The sequence below is a fragment of the Jaculus jaculus genome, chromosome X (assembly GCF_020740685.1).
Source record: "Jaculus jaculus isolate mJacJac1 chromosome X, mJacJac1.mat.Y.cur, whole genome shotgun sequence".
Taxonomy (NCBI): Eukaryota; Metazoa; Chordata; class Mammalia; order Rodentia; family Dipodidae; genus Jaculus; species Jaculus jaculus.
Window position 1 is genome coordinate 53,691,187 of NC_059125.1, and position 19,743 is coordinate 53,710,929.

Genomic DNA, 19,743 nt, shown 5'->3' on the forward strand with positions numbered 1-19,743 from the left:
ACTCCAGACGCGTGCGCCCCCTTGTACATCTGGCTAACGTGGGTCCTGGGGAATGGAGCCTTGAACCGGGGTCCTTAGGCTTCACAGGCAAGTGCTTAACCACTAAGCAATCTCTCCAGCCCTCTGTCCAACTTTTAGAAAAAGTGGGGAAGGGCAGGCACTAGGATTGTAAGTAGAGGCAGGAAGGGATGACTGAAGGTATTGCCCTAGTGCCGGCAACATGTCTCATGACACATCCTAGGAGACTAGGAATTTGTATAGAACTATTATAAATGGAGGGAGTGGGCTGAGGTCATTCTAATTGGGGGGGGGGGCTTTTTCTCTTTTTCTTCCCTGTTTAAACCTTCATACAGGAGCCAGGACACAAAAATTTAGTCACATGCCTGGTCAGATGCTTGCAATGGACTCTTCCTTAACATCAGCGACTGTACATAGGTCAGCTAGATTGTGGCCAACAGTGTTTAGTTAAAAGCAGAAACGACTCAATGAATACTCCTATGTTACTGAGGCAGGCAAATGAAGAGGGCTGTAACTCTGTGTGCTGTTTATTAGTGTATCAGTTACTTTATCATTACTGTGAACAAATACCTGACCAGAAGCAACTAGTGGAAAGAAGGGATTTATTTTCAGCTTTCAATTTTGAGGGGAAGTTTCATGGATGCAAAGGCATGGCAATAAGAGTGAGGGAAAAGCTAGTCATACTACACTAGAGTCAAGAAGCAGACAGCAAACAGCAAGTGGGACTGGATTACAGAGCTCTACACACAGTGACATATTTTTTCCATCAAGGCTCCACATCCAAAATTTTTCACAACCTTCCACACAGTATTGCTAACTGTAGACAAAGTATTCAAGCACATGAGTCTATGGGGGACACGTTACATTCAAACCACAATGAGATACCTACTACTTGATTACAGCCACCAAACCACACAAATAGAAGTGAAGGTTAGGATCACCACACAGATTTTAAAAATTAGATTAATGAATGTGATAATTTGAATAGATGGTTCCCGATATATTCAGTTTTATTAGTTTGTAGTTTGGATCTGCAGCCACCTGGCTGGAAGAGGTGTTGCTGGGAGGATATTAAGGTGTGGTGGTGGGTTTGAAATTCCAATATAAAGATATGCAAATTGCCTAGTTCCACCTGGAGTTCCTGAAGTGTGCTATATGGCTTTTGGCTTTTTTCTCTCTCTGCCTGGTCCATGAAGAGGGGGCCAACATCCCCTGGATCTGTAAGCTTCAGTAAATATCCCTTCCTCCATAACTGTGCCTGGTTTGGAAGTTAATCACAGCGAACCTGAAGCTGTCTACTACAATAAATTTCAAGAAGCACTAGAGGGAGATAGCCAATCTCTCAATCAAAAACTAATTATGTAGTGTATTGGTTCTGCAGATATCTTGCTTTTCGACAAGTTTGTTTTTCAAATATGACTATCCAAGTGACAGCTATAACAAGAAGATAAAACAAATAATATCATTGTTCATAATTAACAATTATGACTACAGAAGAACTGAAATTGATAAGGTGCACTTTAATCAACCAGATTCTTCCTGTGTTTCTTTTCAGAGATAATAGAGCTGAGTAAGTTAGACTTTAAATTCTGTAAGGGGGTTCTTACAGTCTGCTTCATGTTGCTGGCATTAAACACCCAAGAAGAGCAGCTTGTAAGAGAAAAGGGTTTATTTTGGCTTACAGACTCAAGGGGAAGCTCCATGATGGCAGGGAAAATGATGGTGTGAGTAGAGGATGGGCATTACCTCCTGGCCAACAATCAGGTGGTCAACAGCAGCAGGAGAATGTGCCAAACGCTGGCAAGAGGAAGCTGGCCCATAAGCCTGCCCCAAGCAATATTCTACCTCCAGGAGGCTCCAATTCCCTAAATGCCACCAGATGGGGACCTAGCATTCAGAATACATAAATGTATGAGGAACACCTGAATCAAATCACCCCAATAGTAGTTTCATGTTTTTGTTACAAAATGTAAAAGTTCAGTAAATGTAATATTTCAATTCTGTCTAAAACATTTGTACTAGATGCTCTGCACTCAGTACAAGCTAGTGATACAGTGGTTCTCTGGGAATGTTTTGAAGAAGTGATTCAAATGTAGAAGAGGGAGAAGTGGAAATCAGAGTGTGGCTATGTAAACTGAAATGAGTTAGAACCATTATATTGTCACGAGACCTTAACAGGTGTTTTAGAGCTTAAAGAGTGCTTATCATAAGACCACTTAACAACCCATTATAGGGCTGGAGGGATTGCTTAGTGGCTAAGGTGCTTACCTGCAAAGCCAAAGGACCCAGATTCAATTTCCCAGGACCCACTTAAGCCAGATGTACAAGGTGACACATGTGTCTGGAGTTCATTTGCAGTGTCTGGAGACTCACACACCCATTCTCTCTGTCTCCCTATTTCTCTCCCCAATAAATAAAATATTTTTAAAGGAACCCATTATAAGAATCTATTTATTAAAGTATGACATTTTAAATAAGTGTAAGTAGAAAATTCAAACACATTATGATGTTAATGAACTGTTCAAATATTTTAAAGGCAGCTCCCAGAAGTTCTTGTAAGCTCATATGTAGCATATAGTGGTGACTATTTTAATAGCAATATATTGTTAATATCAAATTGATTGTTAATATCATATGTATATATAGAAGTGTTTCCCAGGGTCAGCCTAGAAGGCACACTGAAGTTCATATATCTATATTTGAAGAATGCAAGGTTACATCTTAAGCTGACAACAGAACTGAGCAGTACCATCAATGTGATTTTTGCAGGAACAAGAGATACAAGATTAAGGTGGTCATAGACTCTAGCACCATAGATCCACACAGAGGCTGAAGCCAGCAATATGCTGTAGGGTTGGTATTGCTGCAAGAAGGCCCTGTGAGGCCATTTTGTGAAGGTACAGCCCAAGATGCAACTGAGAACCCAGAATGTTGGAGATGCCAGTACACTGAAGAAAGCTGCTGGCATGGAGTGAAGACAACCAAAGACAGAGGTTATGGGTACTGCAGGTAGCAGAGCTGGACAGACAGGGCTACCCACACCCTTTGGAGCCCAGATGAGTCCATCTTGAGCCCCAGATGCTAGACATGGAGCTGTGGGATTTGGTGTTTGAACCTGCTGGGACAGGATTAAAAAAACAAACATAAGAATTTTTGGCACAAAGAATGGAAGTAAATTAGAGACTAATAATATTCAGTGAACTAATAGCAGACAGTTTCCCACTTTCCCCAAAAGTTGCATCATTCAAACAAAACTATTAATGAAACATTAGTATTGAACTACATTATAGATTAAAATGACATAAAAGGCATACAACAGGCTGGGCATATGGCTCAGCAGGTAAGAGCTCAAGTATGACGTCCTGAGAGGGCCTTAAAGAGCCTGAATTTGATCCATAGCACTCATATTAACAGGTGATTTATATGTGTAGCTCCAGTCCTTTGAGGGTGTTAGAGAGACAGGAGAATCATTGGGGCCATCCACTGATCAGCCAGTCTGACCAAAAACACAACAGCTCCAGGTTCAGTGAGACATTACATCTCAAGAAAACATGCTATAGTGATAAGGGAGGATACCTGGTATTCTCCTCTGGCCTCCTCACACATGCACATTAGGTGTGTGGATATACTACACACACATACAATACACCCAGCACAGTACATGGAACCTTTTCCAAAATATATCACAAAATGTGATGGAAGGAGGTGTTTCACTGGATGGTGGATCTTGACTCCAGCCCTACTAGGTGTATAGAGAGCCAGATGGAGTTCTGGCTATTTATTCTTGCGGGCACTGGCAGATGTCTCTCTGCTATGGATGTATGGAAGTGAGCCAGCTTCTTCTCCCATGATGGATCTACCCTTGGAATCTGTAAGCCATAAATAAATCCATTCCTTCTGTAAGTTGCTTCTGGTTGAATGTTCATTCCAGCAACATGAAGTCAACTACAACATCATTCCAAAAGGGAAGACTGGTGGCAAAGCAAAGAAAGATTCATCCAAAGCAAGGTCAAAGCCAAGCAGGGCAAACCCCAAATACTTTACCTGCATGTACAGTGTGTGCCACTCATAATGGAATCAGCTGGGTTCCAAAAGGCATGGGCATCCCCACCCTTCCAGCTCTGCTGCCCATAGTACACACAGACTCTCTCTTGGACTGACTCTACTCCAAGTCTACAGATTTTCATAGTGGATGGCCCATCATTCTGACATCTCCAAAATCCTGGAGTCTTATAGCTTTAGACAAGAGCCTTTCAGGGCCTTCTTGAAAGGAATTCGAACTTGCTACACAATGTCTTACTTCAGCAGCTATCTGAGACTGTGCAGTAAGGTGCCATAACCCATTCAATCTTGAATCTCCCATGCCTACAAAACCAGTATCATGTGACCAATTATATAATTATATAATATGTGACCAATTTTGCTGCCAACTTAGGATAAAGTGTTGTTCCTCTGAACCAAAACAGTTATGATATATGTGTGCCTTGGTTGCTGCATTTGTCGAAATACTTTACTAGACAGTTGTTTTTAAACAAAGAAAACTAACGTGGTACTCTTCCTTCAGGCCTTTTCCTTTAAAAATATTTTTATTTATACATAAGGTGATAGGGAAAGAATTTGAGCATTCCAGGGACTTGGCTTTTTAGATCCTAATGTATTTAAAGTCTGGAAACAAATAGTAATCCAAGTGTTAGTAAAATAAATAGAGAGAAAGAATATGTAGGAAACATGAGAATGAGAAGAAATAATATTGCTTACAGTGGCCACTCTACAATTACCTTTCTTTTTTTTAAAATTATTTATTTATTTATTTATTTATTTGAGAGCGACAGACACAGAGAGAAAGACAGATAGAGGGAGAGAGAGAGAATGGGCACGCCAGGGCTTCCAGCCACTGCAAACGAACTCCAGACACATGCGCCCCCTTGTGCATCTGGCTAACGTGGGTCCTGAGGAACCGAGCCTTGAACCAGGGTCCTTAGGCTTCACAGGCAAGCGCTTAACCACTAAGCCATCTCTCCAGCCCTACAATTACCTTTCTTACAGACCCCAATTTACTTATTTATCCTCTAAGAGGCCTAATCTCCTTTCCACACAGTAATATATGGTACTATAATTATCATCACAGTAATGATTATAATACTTTCTTATCATTTAGAGATCTCTAATCAGTTTTTAAACACTTATTAATAAAAAGCCTCACAACACTTTGGTGAGATTCATGATAGAATCATCTGGGCTACAAAGGGGATGGAGAATCCTGCCTTTCTAGCTCTTCTGCCTGCAGGACATGGCCTCCTAGAACAGCTCCACTTTGTGCCTGCATTTTCATTCAGAAGATGTCATATGACATTGGCAACTCCAATATCCTGGTATCTCCATTGCAATTTAAATTCACTTTCATAGTTTCACACAATAGCATCTCTGGGCCTCCTTTCAAGGACTGTCATCATGCCAAACTTTGTCTGGCCACAGCAGCTCTCTGGAGCAAAGACCCATGACTTCTCCATTTTCCATCTTTCATCCCTCCAAAAATCATAACCATGTGGATGATGCTGCCAAGTTCTACAGCTGTATGAACATCTGTGTACTTTGGTTGCTGAATCTGTGAAAACACTTATGTAGGCAGCTGTTTTTGAGCAGGTAGCCCCTTCTATGGCACTTTCAACATTCTTAATTTAGGTTCTCTCCTTTCAGAAGAACTTTCATTCTCAAAATTTTGAGCCTTTGGTGAGTGAGTTCTTGTCCCCAGGACACCTTTTCTGTTGTCTAGTATAGATTATAGGTTTCTCATTAGCAGTTACAGCTGCCTTCTCAATATGCTCCTTTGGGAAATTTTAAACTGACTCATATTCTTCCTATGCCATATTTTGCAATTTTCATACCTTTCTAATCATTTGTTGCTCTCTCCCTTTTCATAGCATATCCTGAACACTGTCCAATCTTGAAATTTCTTCTGCCAAACAAATTAGTCCATTGCCTTTAAATTCATCCAATTTCTCATGAGCCAGGCCTCCACTGCTTGTACTTTTCTTGGCATTCTGGCATTCCAAACTCTCTGCAGAATGTCCTGTTAAGCTCTGTGTACAGCATTCTATGGCTTTTCTGGCCTAAAGTTTTACATTGCTCCACATTCCTCCCACAAAAGTTCCAAAAGGCTTTTAAGCACATGATCAAGTTTATCACAGTAATAGCTTCTCCTCCCACTCCATCTTGGTACCAATTTTCTTTATTAACTACTTTTCTCATTACTGCAACAAACCCCTGACCAAAGCACCTTAATGAGGAAACTTTATTTTGGCATAAAGTTTAAGGGGATAATATCCCTTATGATGGGGAAATCATGGCTGACAGGAACATGAAGCAGCTAATTACATTCAGTTTGTAGTCAGGAAGCAACAAGCAATGAATGCTGGTATTCAGTTACTTGTTTTATTTTTTATGCAGTTCAGGACCCCAGCCCATGAAGTGGTGCTGTCTACATTTAGGGTGGGTCTTCCCATCTCTATTAACATAATCTAAGAAATCCCTCACAGATATGCTCAGAGATTTGTTCCCATTGTGATTCTAAATCCTATAAAATTGACAACTAAGATTAATCATCATAAACATGCTTATGCAGCAAAAACTATTTACAGTGCCAGGCATGGTGGCGCACGCCTTTGATCCCAGCACTCAGGAGGCAGAAGTAAGAGGATCACTGTGAGTTCGAGGCCAGAGACTCCATAGTGAATTCTAGATCAGCCTGGGCTAGAGTGAGACCCTACCTCAAAAAAACAACAAAAAACCCCATTTAAATAACATATCATACAGCAGTATTAATAATAGCCAGAAAGTGAACACAACCCATATATTTCTGAAATTTACAAAAAGTAAAGAAGGATGGTTCCATGAAAATATATGATAATATAAAAAGAGACAAACCCAAAGACTATGAAAGTAGTAGTCACTACCAGCCCTAACCATCAACTTCCCCCAACACTAGTAAACATATGCCACATCCACTCTTTCCATTTCACAAGAGAACAGGTTGCTCATTTTTCATCCACCTTGACCATACCCCAATACCCTGGTTAATGTCTCTCTTAGAATCACTGTTTTTTCTTTCACTGCTCTTCCCTACTTTCCTTTATACCAGATGCATATACATCCTTCTCTTTTTGTATGAAAGTCTTACTTCTTCTAGGGCAGAAAAAAAAAGAAACCAAACTTTTAATTGCTAGCAAAGTGCTTCTCTTTTGGGCTTGTTTGCATTGTGCTTGGAATTCTATCTTACCTTCATTACACCATCTTCACAACATATTCACCAACTTCCACAGTCCCAGTATGTCTGCAAGCTTGGTAGATCCTAACTGCTAATATACATAATATGCTTCTATGCTGTAGGAAAATATTAATAACAAATGAACACTATTTCTTTCAGGCAAGACTAACTGAAATTATAAATAGGAAATAGACTTCTAGACTAGTCACTGGTATTTTCCATAATAGGTGGGCCTTCTTAATTTAAAAAAAAAATGGTAAGTATATGTAGCAACTCCTACAATCCCCTACTAAACTCTCTCAATGAACCAACAAACTTCAGAAATGTTTCATTATAAAAGATTTCTTTTAATAATACAGTCTTCTGGTATTTCATTTAAATATATAATTGTCTAATAACTACAAAACTAAACCTAAACAGTAAAAAAAAAAAAAAAACTAACATAGTGACTTCACAGGCCAAATGTGTCCTCACATAATGGAAACAACTGAGGCGTCTGATTTGAATCCTAGTCTAACACTAACCAAATTATCCGAAAGTAGGTATGTCATCCCTCTCTAAGTAAAGTGGCTAATATGTAGATAGGAAACAACAGTTCCGTGACTTTGGACAAGTTCATGAGACACTTTATACCTTTATTTCTCACCTCTAAAGTGTGAGTGATAATAGTGGCAACCTCACAAGATTATGGCAAAGATTTAGAGCATAATTAATATAAAATACTTATGAGAGTACCTGGATATAATATTTAATAAATGTGAGCATCTGTCATTTTTCAGAAAATTTATTTGTATTAGGTAATGAATGCCGTTCTATTAGTCATACAGTATAGTTAACCAAAGAACAACTGACAATATCACCAGGAATTACTACTTTTAAAATCAAATTGTAATAGAAGAAAAATAAATTAATAGTTTTAATAACTCAAAATTACTATGACCGTTTCTATGGCTTTGACAGTGAGAATGTCAATTTGAATTGATCCATTCAATAAATTTGTCAAGTATTCACTCTGTAACCAATACTACACTGTATAGTTTAACAATATTATCCTATACTTACCTGATAATAACTTTGTTTGAGGATTAATAATGTTCTACAGTATTGTGAGGTCAAGTGATTTTCCCAAAGTCATACAACTACCAGAGCTTAAGCTGATGTTTGAATCCAAGATTCAAAACAGGTTCAACAACATGTGGAAATTGGACTGCACTATATGACCCAATAGAAATAAATGCTCTAAAAATACTTTTGTAATTAGAGCTTGGTGTTTGTTAATCACTTATTTTGCACATGTGCATACAAATATATTTTTGACTGCATCCTATACACAGACCTGAACTCTAACTTGAGATCTGGAGTCCTTCAGAGGAATCCATAAAGTTTAACTAGAGAAAAATTCTAATTTCAACTTCACTCATTGAAATATAGTATTTATTTTTATCATGAGTAATTTTATTAGCAGTACATATAACTTTGCACCAACAGATTTTCCATATATTTTCATAGAATATTAGTTAATCTTAAGCTATTTTTTGTACTCAGTGTTTTCAGTTATAGCACATTTTACAGACACTGATAGATCTTTATATTTTTGAAAAGAATCATATTCTCTATCATAACTTAAAAATATTTGATAAGAACACTTCTATAAAATTGGTTTCCTTTTATTTATTTATTCCTGTTTATCTAGAATCCCTTTCTCTCTTTTTTTCTTTTGATTTATTTTTTTTTCTTTTCACAATTTTTATTAAAATTTTCCATGATTATAAAAAATATCCCATTGTAATACCCTCCCTCCCCCCTCCTTTTATTTTTTTTGTTGTTATTTTTCTTTATTTATTTGAGAGTGACAGGCAGAGAGAGAAAGAGGAAGATAGAGAGAAGGAGAGAGAATGGGTGCACCAGGGCTTCCAGCCACTGCAAACGAACTCCAGACGCGTGCGCCCCTTGTGCATCTGGTTAACATGGGTCCTGGGGAGTTGAGCCTCGAACTGGGGTCCTTAGGCTTCACAGGCAAGCGCTTAACCGTTAAGCCAGCTCTCCAGCCCCTTGGTTTCCTTTTAATGTGATGTGCTGTACTTTTATGTAGAAAATATCCTCACTGGACTCTCACAAGATTACATGCACAAAAATGTTAAATACCTCTGTTGTAATGATAATTTTGGGTATATGTACAAGAAGAACTGATCAAATTATTAAATTATTTGACACACATTATATATAATTAATGTGTGATACATGATACTTTGAAAATTTACTGTAGGCTGACTTTTATCCAAAGATCATAACTCTGTCAAGTGGCCCTAATCGATGTAAGTAATCATTCTGAGTTCCGGGAATGACTCTCTACACATATCCCACCAAGTCTGAGAGTAACTTGCTCATATTATGCTTTGTAAATTATAATATCCTTTGTCATTGACCCATCCCTTACACAATTTTTTTAATTAATTAATTAATTAATTTATTTATTTATTTATTTATTTATTTATTTATTTATTTGAGAGCGACAGACACAGAGAGAAAGACAGATAGAGGGAGAGAGAGAGAATGGGCGCGCCAGGGCTTCCAGCCTCTGCAAACGAACTCCAGACGCGTGCGCCCCCTTGTGCATCTGGCTAACGTGGGTCCTGGGGAACCGAGCCTCGAACCAGGGTCCTTAGGCTTCACAGGCAAGCGCTTAACCACTAAGCCATCTCTCCAGCCCCCTTACACAATTTTATAAGTAGTCCTAGTATTAAATTCTGTCCAAATGTCTCAATGTGAGTGAGACATCTTTGTTCACTTAGGATTGACGCTGATACAACCATAATCATTACTAGCCACGTGATAATAGCCCACATTTATTGAATATTTAATGTGAATGAGGTTTTATTCCAAACACCTGATCTGTACTGAGATAAGTAAGTTACTTTCATAAAAACTTTGCAGTAAATATTTATAGAAAATATATTTTCTGTAAATTACCTTATCTTCCCATTTTTATTTATAATCCAGATATTTTCTATTTACTATGAAAAGAAATGGTATTGCCTCTCTCTCCATAGTTCACAGGAATAGAGATGTCTAAGTCCCCAAATTCATCAAGACTAATAACACAGGTAACATAAGAAATATATTTGGCTTTTATTCATATCCAGAAAACTATTCCATAGCCCCACCCCCTTCCCATAAGGAACAGAGAAGTAGAAAAGCTGCACAAGGTCAACCTTAGAAATTGATTAATGACATAGGAAAAGTTGTTCCTCACCTTCCATTTTATGTCTTTTTTTTTGTCCTTTTGTCACAGAGAATTATTTTCAAGCTAAAAGGAATAAGGAGGGAAAAATAAAAATTCAGATTATAAGAGATAAGGACAGATTATGATGAGCAGAACAACAGAAAGAAATGGCATAAATGAGCCTAAACATGTTCTTAAAGTCAACCACTAAAAAAAGAGGGGTAAAAAGGACAGTACAAGAAAATGAGCCACAAATGGAAATCACCAATATCTAATTATAAATTAGGTTCTTTAGCAATCTGTTTGGTCCTTTGCAATGTCAACATGCCACTATGCAACAATATAGTTTACCATATACAGTCATGGGTTGTACTAACAGAGGAAAATCCTCCACTTTCTATTAAATTACTTTCTCTAAGCACATCTTGATCATAATCCTTTTCCAAAAGATTCTCAGTGTCCTTGGAATAACACCTAGAATTTTTGCAAAAGCTCTACTTAAAAGATTCTGGGGCTGGAGAGATGGCTTAGTGGTTAAGCGCTTGTCTGTGAAGCCTAAGGACCCTGGTTTGAGGCTTGATTCCCCAGGACCCACGTTAGCCAGATGCACAAGGGGGTGCATGTGTCTGGAGTTCGTTTGCAGTGGCTGGAAGCCCTGGCGTGCCCATTGTCTCTCTCTCTCTGTCTCTCTCTCTCTCTCTTTCTCTGTCAAATAAATAAATAAAAATAAAAATATCTTTAAAGAAAAAGATTCTGTATGACCAGGAAAGTGGAAAAGGAAGGAAGAACAAATTGATTTCGGAAGGCTAAAAACAAAAACTATTCTCTCTTTCCATAATTTCTATCCCATCTAATACCATTTTCTGTCATTTTCTCCTTTACTTGTTTTATTCCAGATGGATATTTTATATCTCTTTTTAATTTTGACACATTCATACACGCATATAATGTATTTCAATCCTACTGTCCCCCCATTAGGTTCTCTCATCCTCTTCTTGTCCCACTAAAACCTATTTTCTTCTTATTTAATCCCCATTCTACTTTCATGCTTTGATACCTTTTTGTTTTTTTACCCATTAAATTAACTTAACGTCACTAGCATGATCATGACTGGGTGGTTACTTACTAGAGAATAGGTAACCCACCAGTGGCTGCACAACTGAAGGACATGACTCCTCCTTTTCCAAGAATCAAGAGTGAATACTAGCAATTCTGAGAGGCGTGAGGATTTCATGAACCCCTTTTCAATCCATGATGAAATACTGACAGGCTCAGTTTTGTACAGGGAACAACAGCTACTTTGAGTTAATGAGTGTAATGACCATGTCACATCCAGAAGGAAGTATTCCACAACCCTCTTCCCATTGTATGACTTTTCAACTCTTCCACAAGGTTCCCTGAGCCTTGGAAGGGATGGTTCAGATGTGTTGCTTAGTGCTGAGCACACGTTAGTCACTTATATTTGACAACTTTGCCAGATATGCATTGCTGCATTAACCTCTCTGCCTTTTGTACAAAGAAACTTCTGTGACTCAGACTGCAATCTAGGCAAACAAACATAGATAGTTAGAAGGCAGTTTGACATGCTTTCCATTTATCATATCCACAGTAGTGGTTTCACCACTAACTCCAATGACCCTAGCCACAGGCTCTTGGCTAGATTTATGGTACCAGGCATGATTTGCCTCAGGGAGCGGGCCTCAAGTCCAATCCAAAAGCAGCAGATTACTCTCATAACATTCATACCAATATTGCCCCAGCGGGTACTTCCTGCCCTGCAGACGGGTTATGACATACACAAAGTCCATAGCTGGTAGGAATATTGATTCCTTTTATTCCTCAGCAGTTTGTATAACACTTTCTGTCATTTAAAAAAAAAAAAAGCTAGAAGGCAGGGAAGAAGCTTCCACTTTAGTTACAGCTTGTTTTCTCTGTCTGCCAATTGAAACATGTGGTGTGTTCAGTAATAGAGATTGTGAATCTAGTTTTGATGTGCAACTAAGTACAATGGCAATAGCCTATTGCTTGAAGGGCCCCTGTAGCCTCCCTGACCAACAACATATTGGGAGTTATCCCTGGCACAACAATTTTTGATTAATATCCCATGGCACCTGGGAACACAATCTACCAATGTAGGGGACCTTTAAAAATCATATATAGGGCTAGAGAGATGGCTTAGCAGTTAAAGAACATGACTGTGAAGCCTAATGATCCAGGTTCCATTCCTCAGTGCCCACATAAGCCAGATGTACAAGGTGGCACATGTGTCTGGAGTACATTTGCAATGGCTAGAGTCCCTGGCGTGACCATTCTCTCTCTGTATTTGACTTACCAAGTAGTAGACTTACATATGGCTTATTCTTATGCATTTAGTTTTAGCTCACTTCCCACAATCTCCTTCTCTCCTTTATCACCCTGCCCCTATCCCTGCATAATCCTTCCCACTATTACTCACTTCTAATTTCCTATATTGCACTATCCTTCCTTAAAAAAATTGGCCCCCCATGGACCTGTTCCGGCTTTCTGGACTCTAAAGACACTAATTCCAACTTCTACTTATTAATCTAGATACATGAAGCTAGGATCTACATATAAGAGAGAACATGTGATGTTCGTGTTTTTGAATCTGAGTCAGTTCATTCAGTATGATCTTTTTCAGTTCCATCCATTTTCCTACAAGTTTCATAATTTAATTATTCTTTATAGTGGAGTAAAACTCCATTGAGTGGATGTACCATATCTTCATAATCTATCCATCATTAGATGGGTATCTAGGCTGACTTGCTGTCATAGCTATTGTGACTATAGCAGCAATAAACATGGCTGAGCAATTATCTCTGAAGTAAATGTACAGTCCTTTGGGTATATGCCCAGGAGTGGTATAACTAAGTTATAAAGTAGTTCTAGTTTTAGCTTTTGTTGTAATTTTTATAACAGAAAGAGAGAGCAAAAGAGAAAGAGAGAGTGAAAGAGAATTGGTGCACCAGAGACCCCAGCCACTGCAATCAAACTCCAGATGTGTGTACCACCTTGTGCACATGTGTGATGTTACGTACCTGAGTCATCCTGTGTGTCTGGCTTACATGGAACATGGAGAGTCAAACATGGGTTCTTAGACTTTGCAGCAAGTGCCTTAAATGCTAAGCCATCTCTACAGTCATATTTTCAGCTTTTTAAGAAACCTCCACACTGATTTCCATAACTGCTAAAATGGTTGGCACAGTCACCAACAGTGAATAAGTGTTCCTCTTTCACCACACCTTCACCACCACTTTTTCCTTTTTCTTTTCTTTTTTGTTGCTAGTCATTCTAATCTGGGTGAGATGCAATCTCAAAGTAGTTTTAATTTGCATTTCTCTGGTAGCTAAGTGTATCAGTTATCTTCTTTTTGCTGAGTCAAATATCTGACAAAAATCAGTTTAAGGAAGAAGGGGTTTATTTCAGTTTAGAGTTCCAGGAATGCATGATAGCTGGAGACTTAGCTGATTACAGTCAGTCCACAGTGAGAAAGCAGAGTGTGATGAATGCTGGTGCTCAGCCTATTCTCTCCTTTTTTTATATAGTATAAGACCTTGGCCCAGGAAATGGAAATACCCACAGGTGAGGTAGGTTTTTCCACCTCAATTAACCTAATCAAGATAATCCCATATAGTCAAGCCCAGAGGCTAAACTAATCTAGATAATCTCTCACAGGTGATTCAAGGTTCAATCAAGGTGACAATCTCTATAAACCATCACAGGTCCACCCCTTGTCAACGTGACACCAAAACATTCCATGTTTAAGTCATAACCTTCACTTCTTGTCTCCACTAGTTAATGGTCACCTCCTACTTCAAGATACATAAAAGTCCCTATAGTATTTGACCATTCCAACACTGTTTAAAAATTTAAGTTCTGATTTGGGCAAACTCTTATTTGTAAGCCCCTATAATATCAAACAACAAGTCATAAATTTACAACATGTACTAGCACAAAGTAAACATTCCCAGTCCAAATAAGATGAATGGGAGCATAGTAAGAAAATGATCAGACAAAAACAAGACTGGTACTCAGAAAAAAGCCCAAATATTGAAATTTAATATCTGGTATCTATGACTCATGATGGGATCATGTGGCGTCCAACAGCCTTGGGTAGTTCCACCCCTCCAGTTATGCCTCTCTTGGAGTAGTGCCACTCTGAATCTGCAATGTTCCTCAGCATAAATGTATGGTTCTGGCATTTCCAACATCCTGGTATCTCCATTGCAATATATGTTATTCCATCAGAGCTTATTGCGCTGGCCTCTCAGGGGCTCCTTCCAGGGACTCTAAATCTGCCACATATTAACTGGTCAGAGGAAGAGATTGAATAAATAAAACGTGGAGGGAGGGCTAATCAAAATCAAAGAGTATATAAATAAGTCATATGGAAACCTACTATTTTTAGACAATGGAACACACAGGAACCATAGATTGTTACTAGAAAATTTCAGTGCCAGGGATGGGATGACTTCCAGTGAGTTGTTGGCCAGGGAGGTCCCTGATGTCCCCAAAACATTACAGGCCATTGCCAAGGCCCTTGGCTTCCCACCAGGCATATATGGTAAGACCCTATTGCTGAAGACTGTACATACTTGGGATGCAAGGTCACTAAGAAACCCTGCTGGATCTGAGCTGAAAACCTTCCCCATGTAGACCAGCTGACAGAAAGCTGGAAAAAGCCATGCTGCATGCAGTTCAATGGGAGAGAGAATCACCAGTGAAGATACCCAACAGTAGACACTGCAAGCCTTATATTTGGCAGCTAGGCCAAGTGAGCCAACAGGTGCAATAGTGGCACGTCTGTTATGGGGGAAACCAACCACCCTCTAATTTGACTGGAGGCCTGCTCCATGGGAGGGAATACATCCCTGATAATGAAAACCTACAACAGGGGTAGTCATGAGCCCTAGGGGTGTAACGTCTGCTGGTATATGGATAAATGTATATACTATGCTCACCAAACTACCCAGTAAGCACATCTCTTAATGTTCATACCCATATTAATGCTACTCTCACTTTTGGTTAGAGAACCTTTTTTCAGATGGCAGTAACCTTGGGATGACTCATAAGGCACCATGGTGCTGAGAAGAAGTAACAGAGGAGTGCTCACCACTGTACTATCTCAATCACACCTTTCATGGTTCAGGGTCCATTGCAAAAGAGATGGCAGAAAGAATGTAAGAGCCAAAGGAAGGGTAGGACTCCCTACAACGTGCTCCTCCAGACACAAAATGGCCTGGATATCCATGACCTCACAGTGTCTGACACTACCTACACAAGACCATCATAATAGGAAGAAAAGATCATGACATCAAAATAAAAGAGACTAGTTGAGAAGGGGAGGGGATATGATGGACAGTGGAGTTTCAAAGGGGAAAGTTGGAGAAGGGAGGAAATTACCATGGGCTATTGTTTACAATTATGGACATTTTCAATAAAAAAAAATTTAAAAAGAAACAACAAAAGACAAAGATGAACAAGAAGAGAGGATACCAGAAAACGTTATATTCAGATATGATAAAGAATGGTACTCAAAACAAATAGAAAATAGTTAACTGAAGTGCAGGAGTAAGTTCTTAGGCATCTGTGATAATCTAGGAAATAAATGGACTAAGTTTTTCTAATAAAGAATGCAGACTACTCATATGAACATAAAACCAATATCCACTGGCAGTGCTGCTTATAAGAAACTTACTACAAGCTGGAGAGATTGCTTAGTGGTTAAGAACTTGCCTGTGAAGCCTAAGGACCCCGGTACGAGGCTCAATTACCCACGTAACCCAGATGTACAAGGTAGCACAGATATGTTTTGAGTGCTTTTTCAGTGGCTGGAGGCCCTGGTGCACCCATTCTCTCTCTCTCTCTCTCTCTCTCTCTCTCTCTCTCTCTCCCTCCCTCCCTCCCCCCTCCCTCTTTTTCTCTCTGTCTGTCACTCTCAAATAAATAAATAAACATAAACAACTTTTTTAAAAAAGAAACTTACTTCTCCCGTAAACTCAAATGAAGATTAAAGCAAAAGGGTAAAAAAAAAAAAAAAAAAAAATCAGTGTAAACTAAAACCAAAAATCAGCAGGAGTATCTATTCTTATACAAAATGCAGATGAAAACTGTAAGAAGTGACAGAGAAGAAATTATATAGCAATTATGGGATCAATTAAATATGAAAAAATAACTACTGTAAATATATATGTACTAAATGCTGGGACATACAATTTTATAATGCAAACATAATATATGAAGGGAGAGACAGGGCTTGATACAATAGCAATGAGAGTCTTCGACATCATACTTTTATCAATAAGGAATTCATATAAGCAGAAATAGTGGTGGTAAGCTACATTATAAAGCAAACATCCTAAATGCATGTGGATGTTGATCTTTTGGAACCTTTGTTTTGGAGGAATAGGCATGGACTTGGTGATTACAACTGAAGATGTCTTCTGGAGTGGTGAGCCATGTTGTATGGACTATTCTGATGAAAGTCTGAGAATGCTAAGTGCAGACAGCATTGAACTTTGTGTCTTGGTTTATGAGCTTTCTAAGGGGAAGGAAACACTGCAGAGGACTTTGTTGGAACTGAGCTACTGGCTGTGTCCTGCTGCCCAGGCCCAGAGAGTTTGATCAAGGTTAAATTTGTAATGGACAGATATGCTTGGCTAGAGATATTGGACTGAGAGATTTAAGATTTTAACCTGGAAAACCTCAAGCAAGTTCAAATTACAGGCACTAAGACTGGTTTTAGGTTACTGAATCTGCTATTTTCAAACACATTAGCAATCTTAAAGAAGATGGTACAATTGCTTTACCATGGAAAAGATGCCTGAGGAAAGATTATCATAGAAATGCAAACACTTTTGGAAAGAGTTGACTGGAGAAGGAACCTGCTTTTCAAGGTTATGATTTATTTTGTCTGTGAATTAAGAATATGACTGTGTCCTATACACCTGGTATTGGATTCTGAAGCATGGGAGATGTGAGGCATGGTCATGAATTGCACACAATTCCAGGAGCTGCTGCTGAGATGTGGCATGAGGCATGGCATGATGCCCTGATAGGCTAAAAGAGCCTTTGGAAGATAGACCGTGATTTGCATGAAGACCTGAAGATGTTTTGGATATACCAGGACTATGCAAGCGCTACCATAGAGCACTGTTGGCCTGAGATGGAAGTGGTCCCTGGCTACTCTGCCCAGCTGGAGGGGTGGAATTGGAAAATCTGGAGACTGTCAGTCTTTGGTTGTACTGGACTTGAACTGCAGAAATTTAATGTTTGTTTGATGGTGGTTGAGTTTGCATTGTTTTAGTCTCTCCTTGCTATGCCCTATTCTAGTTGAAAATGTTTACTCTCTGCCTTTATATGTTAGAAATGTTTAACTTGTTTGATTTTACAGGTCTTAATATCTTAAATTGGTCAAGACTGTGGGGACCTTTGAAATTGAACTGAGTACAATTTACAATGTGTGATGGTTATAAATCTATTGGGGGCCAGGGGCAGAATGTGGTGGTTTGAATAGAATAGATAGCCTCTAATATATTCAGTTGTTTATTTGTTTGTAGTTTGCATCTTTAGCCACCTGGCTGGTGGCAGTGTCACTGGATCTTAAGGTGTGGTGGTGGGTTTCAGATTTCAATCTAAAGATATAAAAATGTGCCTAGCTGGAATTCCTGAAGTGTGCTCTGTGGCATTTTGGCTTTTGGCTTATACTTCTCTCTCTTTCTCTGCTTGGACCTGTGAAGCAGGCCAGCTTCTTCTGCCATTTATCAAACTTCCCCTAGATCTGTAAGCTTCAATAAATATCACTTCCTCCATAACTGTGCATGGTCTGGAAGTCCATCTCAGCGAACCTGAAGCTGTCTGCTACAATGGATAATTTTCATTCAACAATTATAGAATATATATTCTTTAATGAAGTACATGAGATGTTATCTAAATATATAATATATTGGGTTACAAAACAAGTCTCAGTTTTTAGCTAGACTGAGAAAATCAGAAGACCTAGATAATGATAAAGCTATTATTAAAACTTATGCAACAGAGGGCTGGTGAAATGGCTCAGTGATTCAAGGCACTTGTTTGCAAAGCCTACTGGCCTGGGTTCAATTCCTCAGTACCCAAATAAAGCCAGATTCACAGTCACAAAGTGGCAAATGTATTAGTAGTTGGTTTGCAGCAGCAAGAGGCCCTTGCATGCCCAAACACACACAATCTCCCTTTCACTCTCAAATAAATTCTTTGTACTTATATATAATATGATATATTAGTATATTAATATTGATATCTTATATATGAAATAATATATATATGTATATGTATGTCACATGGTTCAGCCATAGAAAGTATGAAATCTTGCCATTTACAACAATATGGAAGAATATGAAGAATATATTAAGCAAAATGTCAGACACAGAAAGACAAACACCATATAATTTAATTTTTAGCTAAAATGTAAAGAACTGGAATCTAGTAGATGTTAAAAGTAGAGTAATAAATACCAAATACTGTACAATAGAAGGGATAAGAAGAGGTTTGTCAACAAATGCAATGTTAACATTAAATTTAGGAGGCATTAGCCATGGTATTCTATAATAAACACTGTATGGCTCAAAATAGTTAGAATACTGTATATTTTTGTTTGTTTGTTTTGTTTTGTTTTTGAGGCAGGGTCTCACTCTGGTCCAGGCTGACCTGGAATTCACTATGGAGTCTCAGGGTGACCTCGAACTCACGGCGATCCTCCTACCTGTGCCTCCCGAGTGCTGGGATTAAAGGCGTGTGCCACCACGCCCGGCTATAGAAGACTGTATTTTAAGTGTTTGCCACAAAGAGATTAAAGTTTAATCTAATACATATGCTCATTATTCTGATTTTAACAATGGTTTATTATTTCCTTTATGTATGTGCCCGTGTGTGTGAGTACATGTGCAAGTATACCATACTGCTGTGAGTAAAGGTCAGAGGATAACTTTTGAGTCAGCCCTTACCGTTCCATCTCATTTGAGGTAGAGCTTTTCCTGATCTTCCTCTGATATTGTGGTTCTTTGTTGCACTCGCCTTGACCTGATGAAGAGTGCTCCTGTCTCTTCCTCTCATCTCGCTGTCAGAGTGCTGGGATTACTGAAGCCTAACACAGATTCTGGCTTTGTTATGTGGGGCTGAGGCTACAGTCCCCTAAGATTTTATCATTACCTAATATATACACGAATCAAAGCACCATAGT

At 38.7% G+C, this 19,743-nt stretch overlaps 1 protein-coding gene across 2 annotated transcripts in view; it reads right to left on the reverse strand.

The window, feature by feature from the left end:
- Klf8 (Kruppel like factor 8) overlaps positions 1-19,743 on the reverse strand; it is a 133,377-nt gene that overhangs the window by 90,325 nt on the left and 23,309 nt on the right. The window contains exon 2 of one of the 2 annotated variants that reach the window (XM_045140466.1): positions 10,536-10,589. The exons of the other annotated variant lie outside the window; for it this stretch is intronic. Coding sequence (XP_044996401.1) covers positions 10,536-10,542 — 7 coding nt within the window. The 5' untranslated portion in view covers positions 10,543-10,589. The remainder of the gene's footprint in view (positions 1-10,535; positions 10,590-19,743) is intronic. 2 annotated transcript variants of the gene reach the window in all.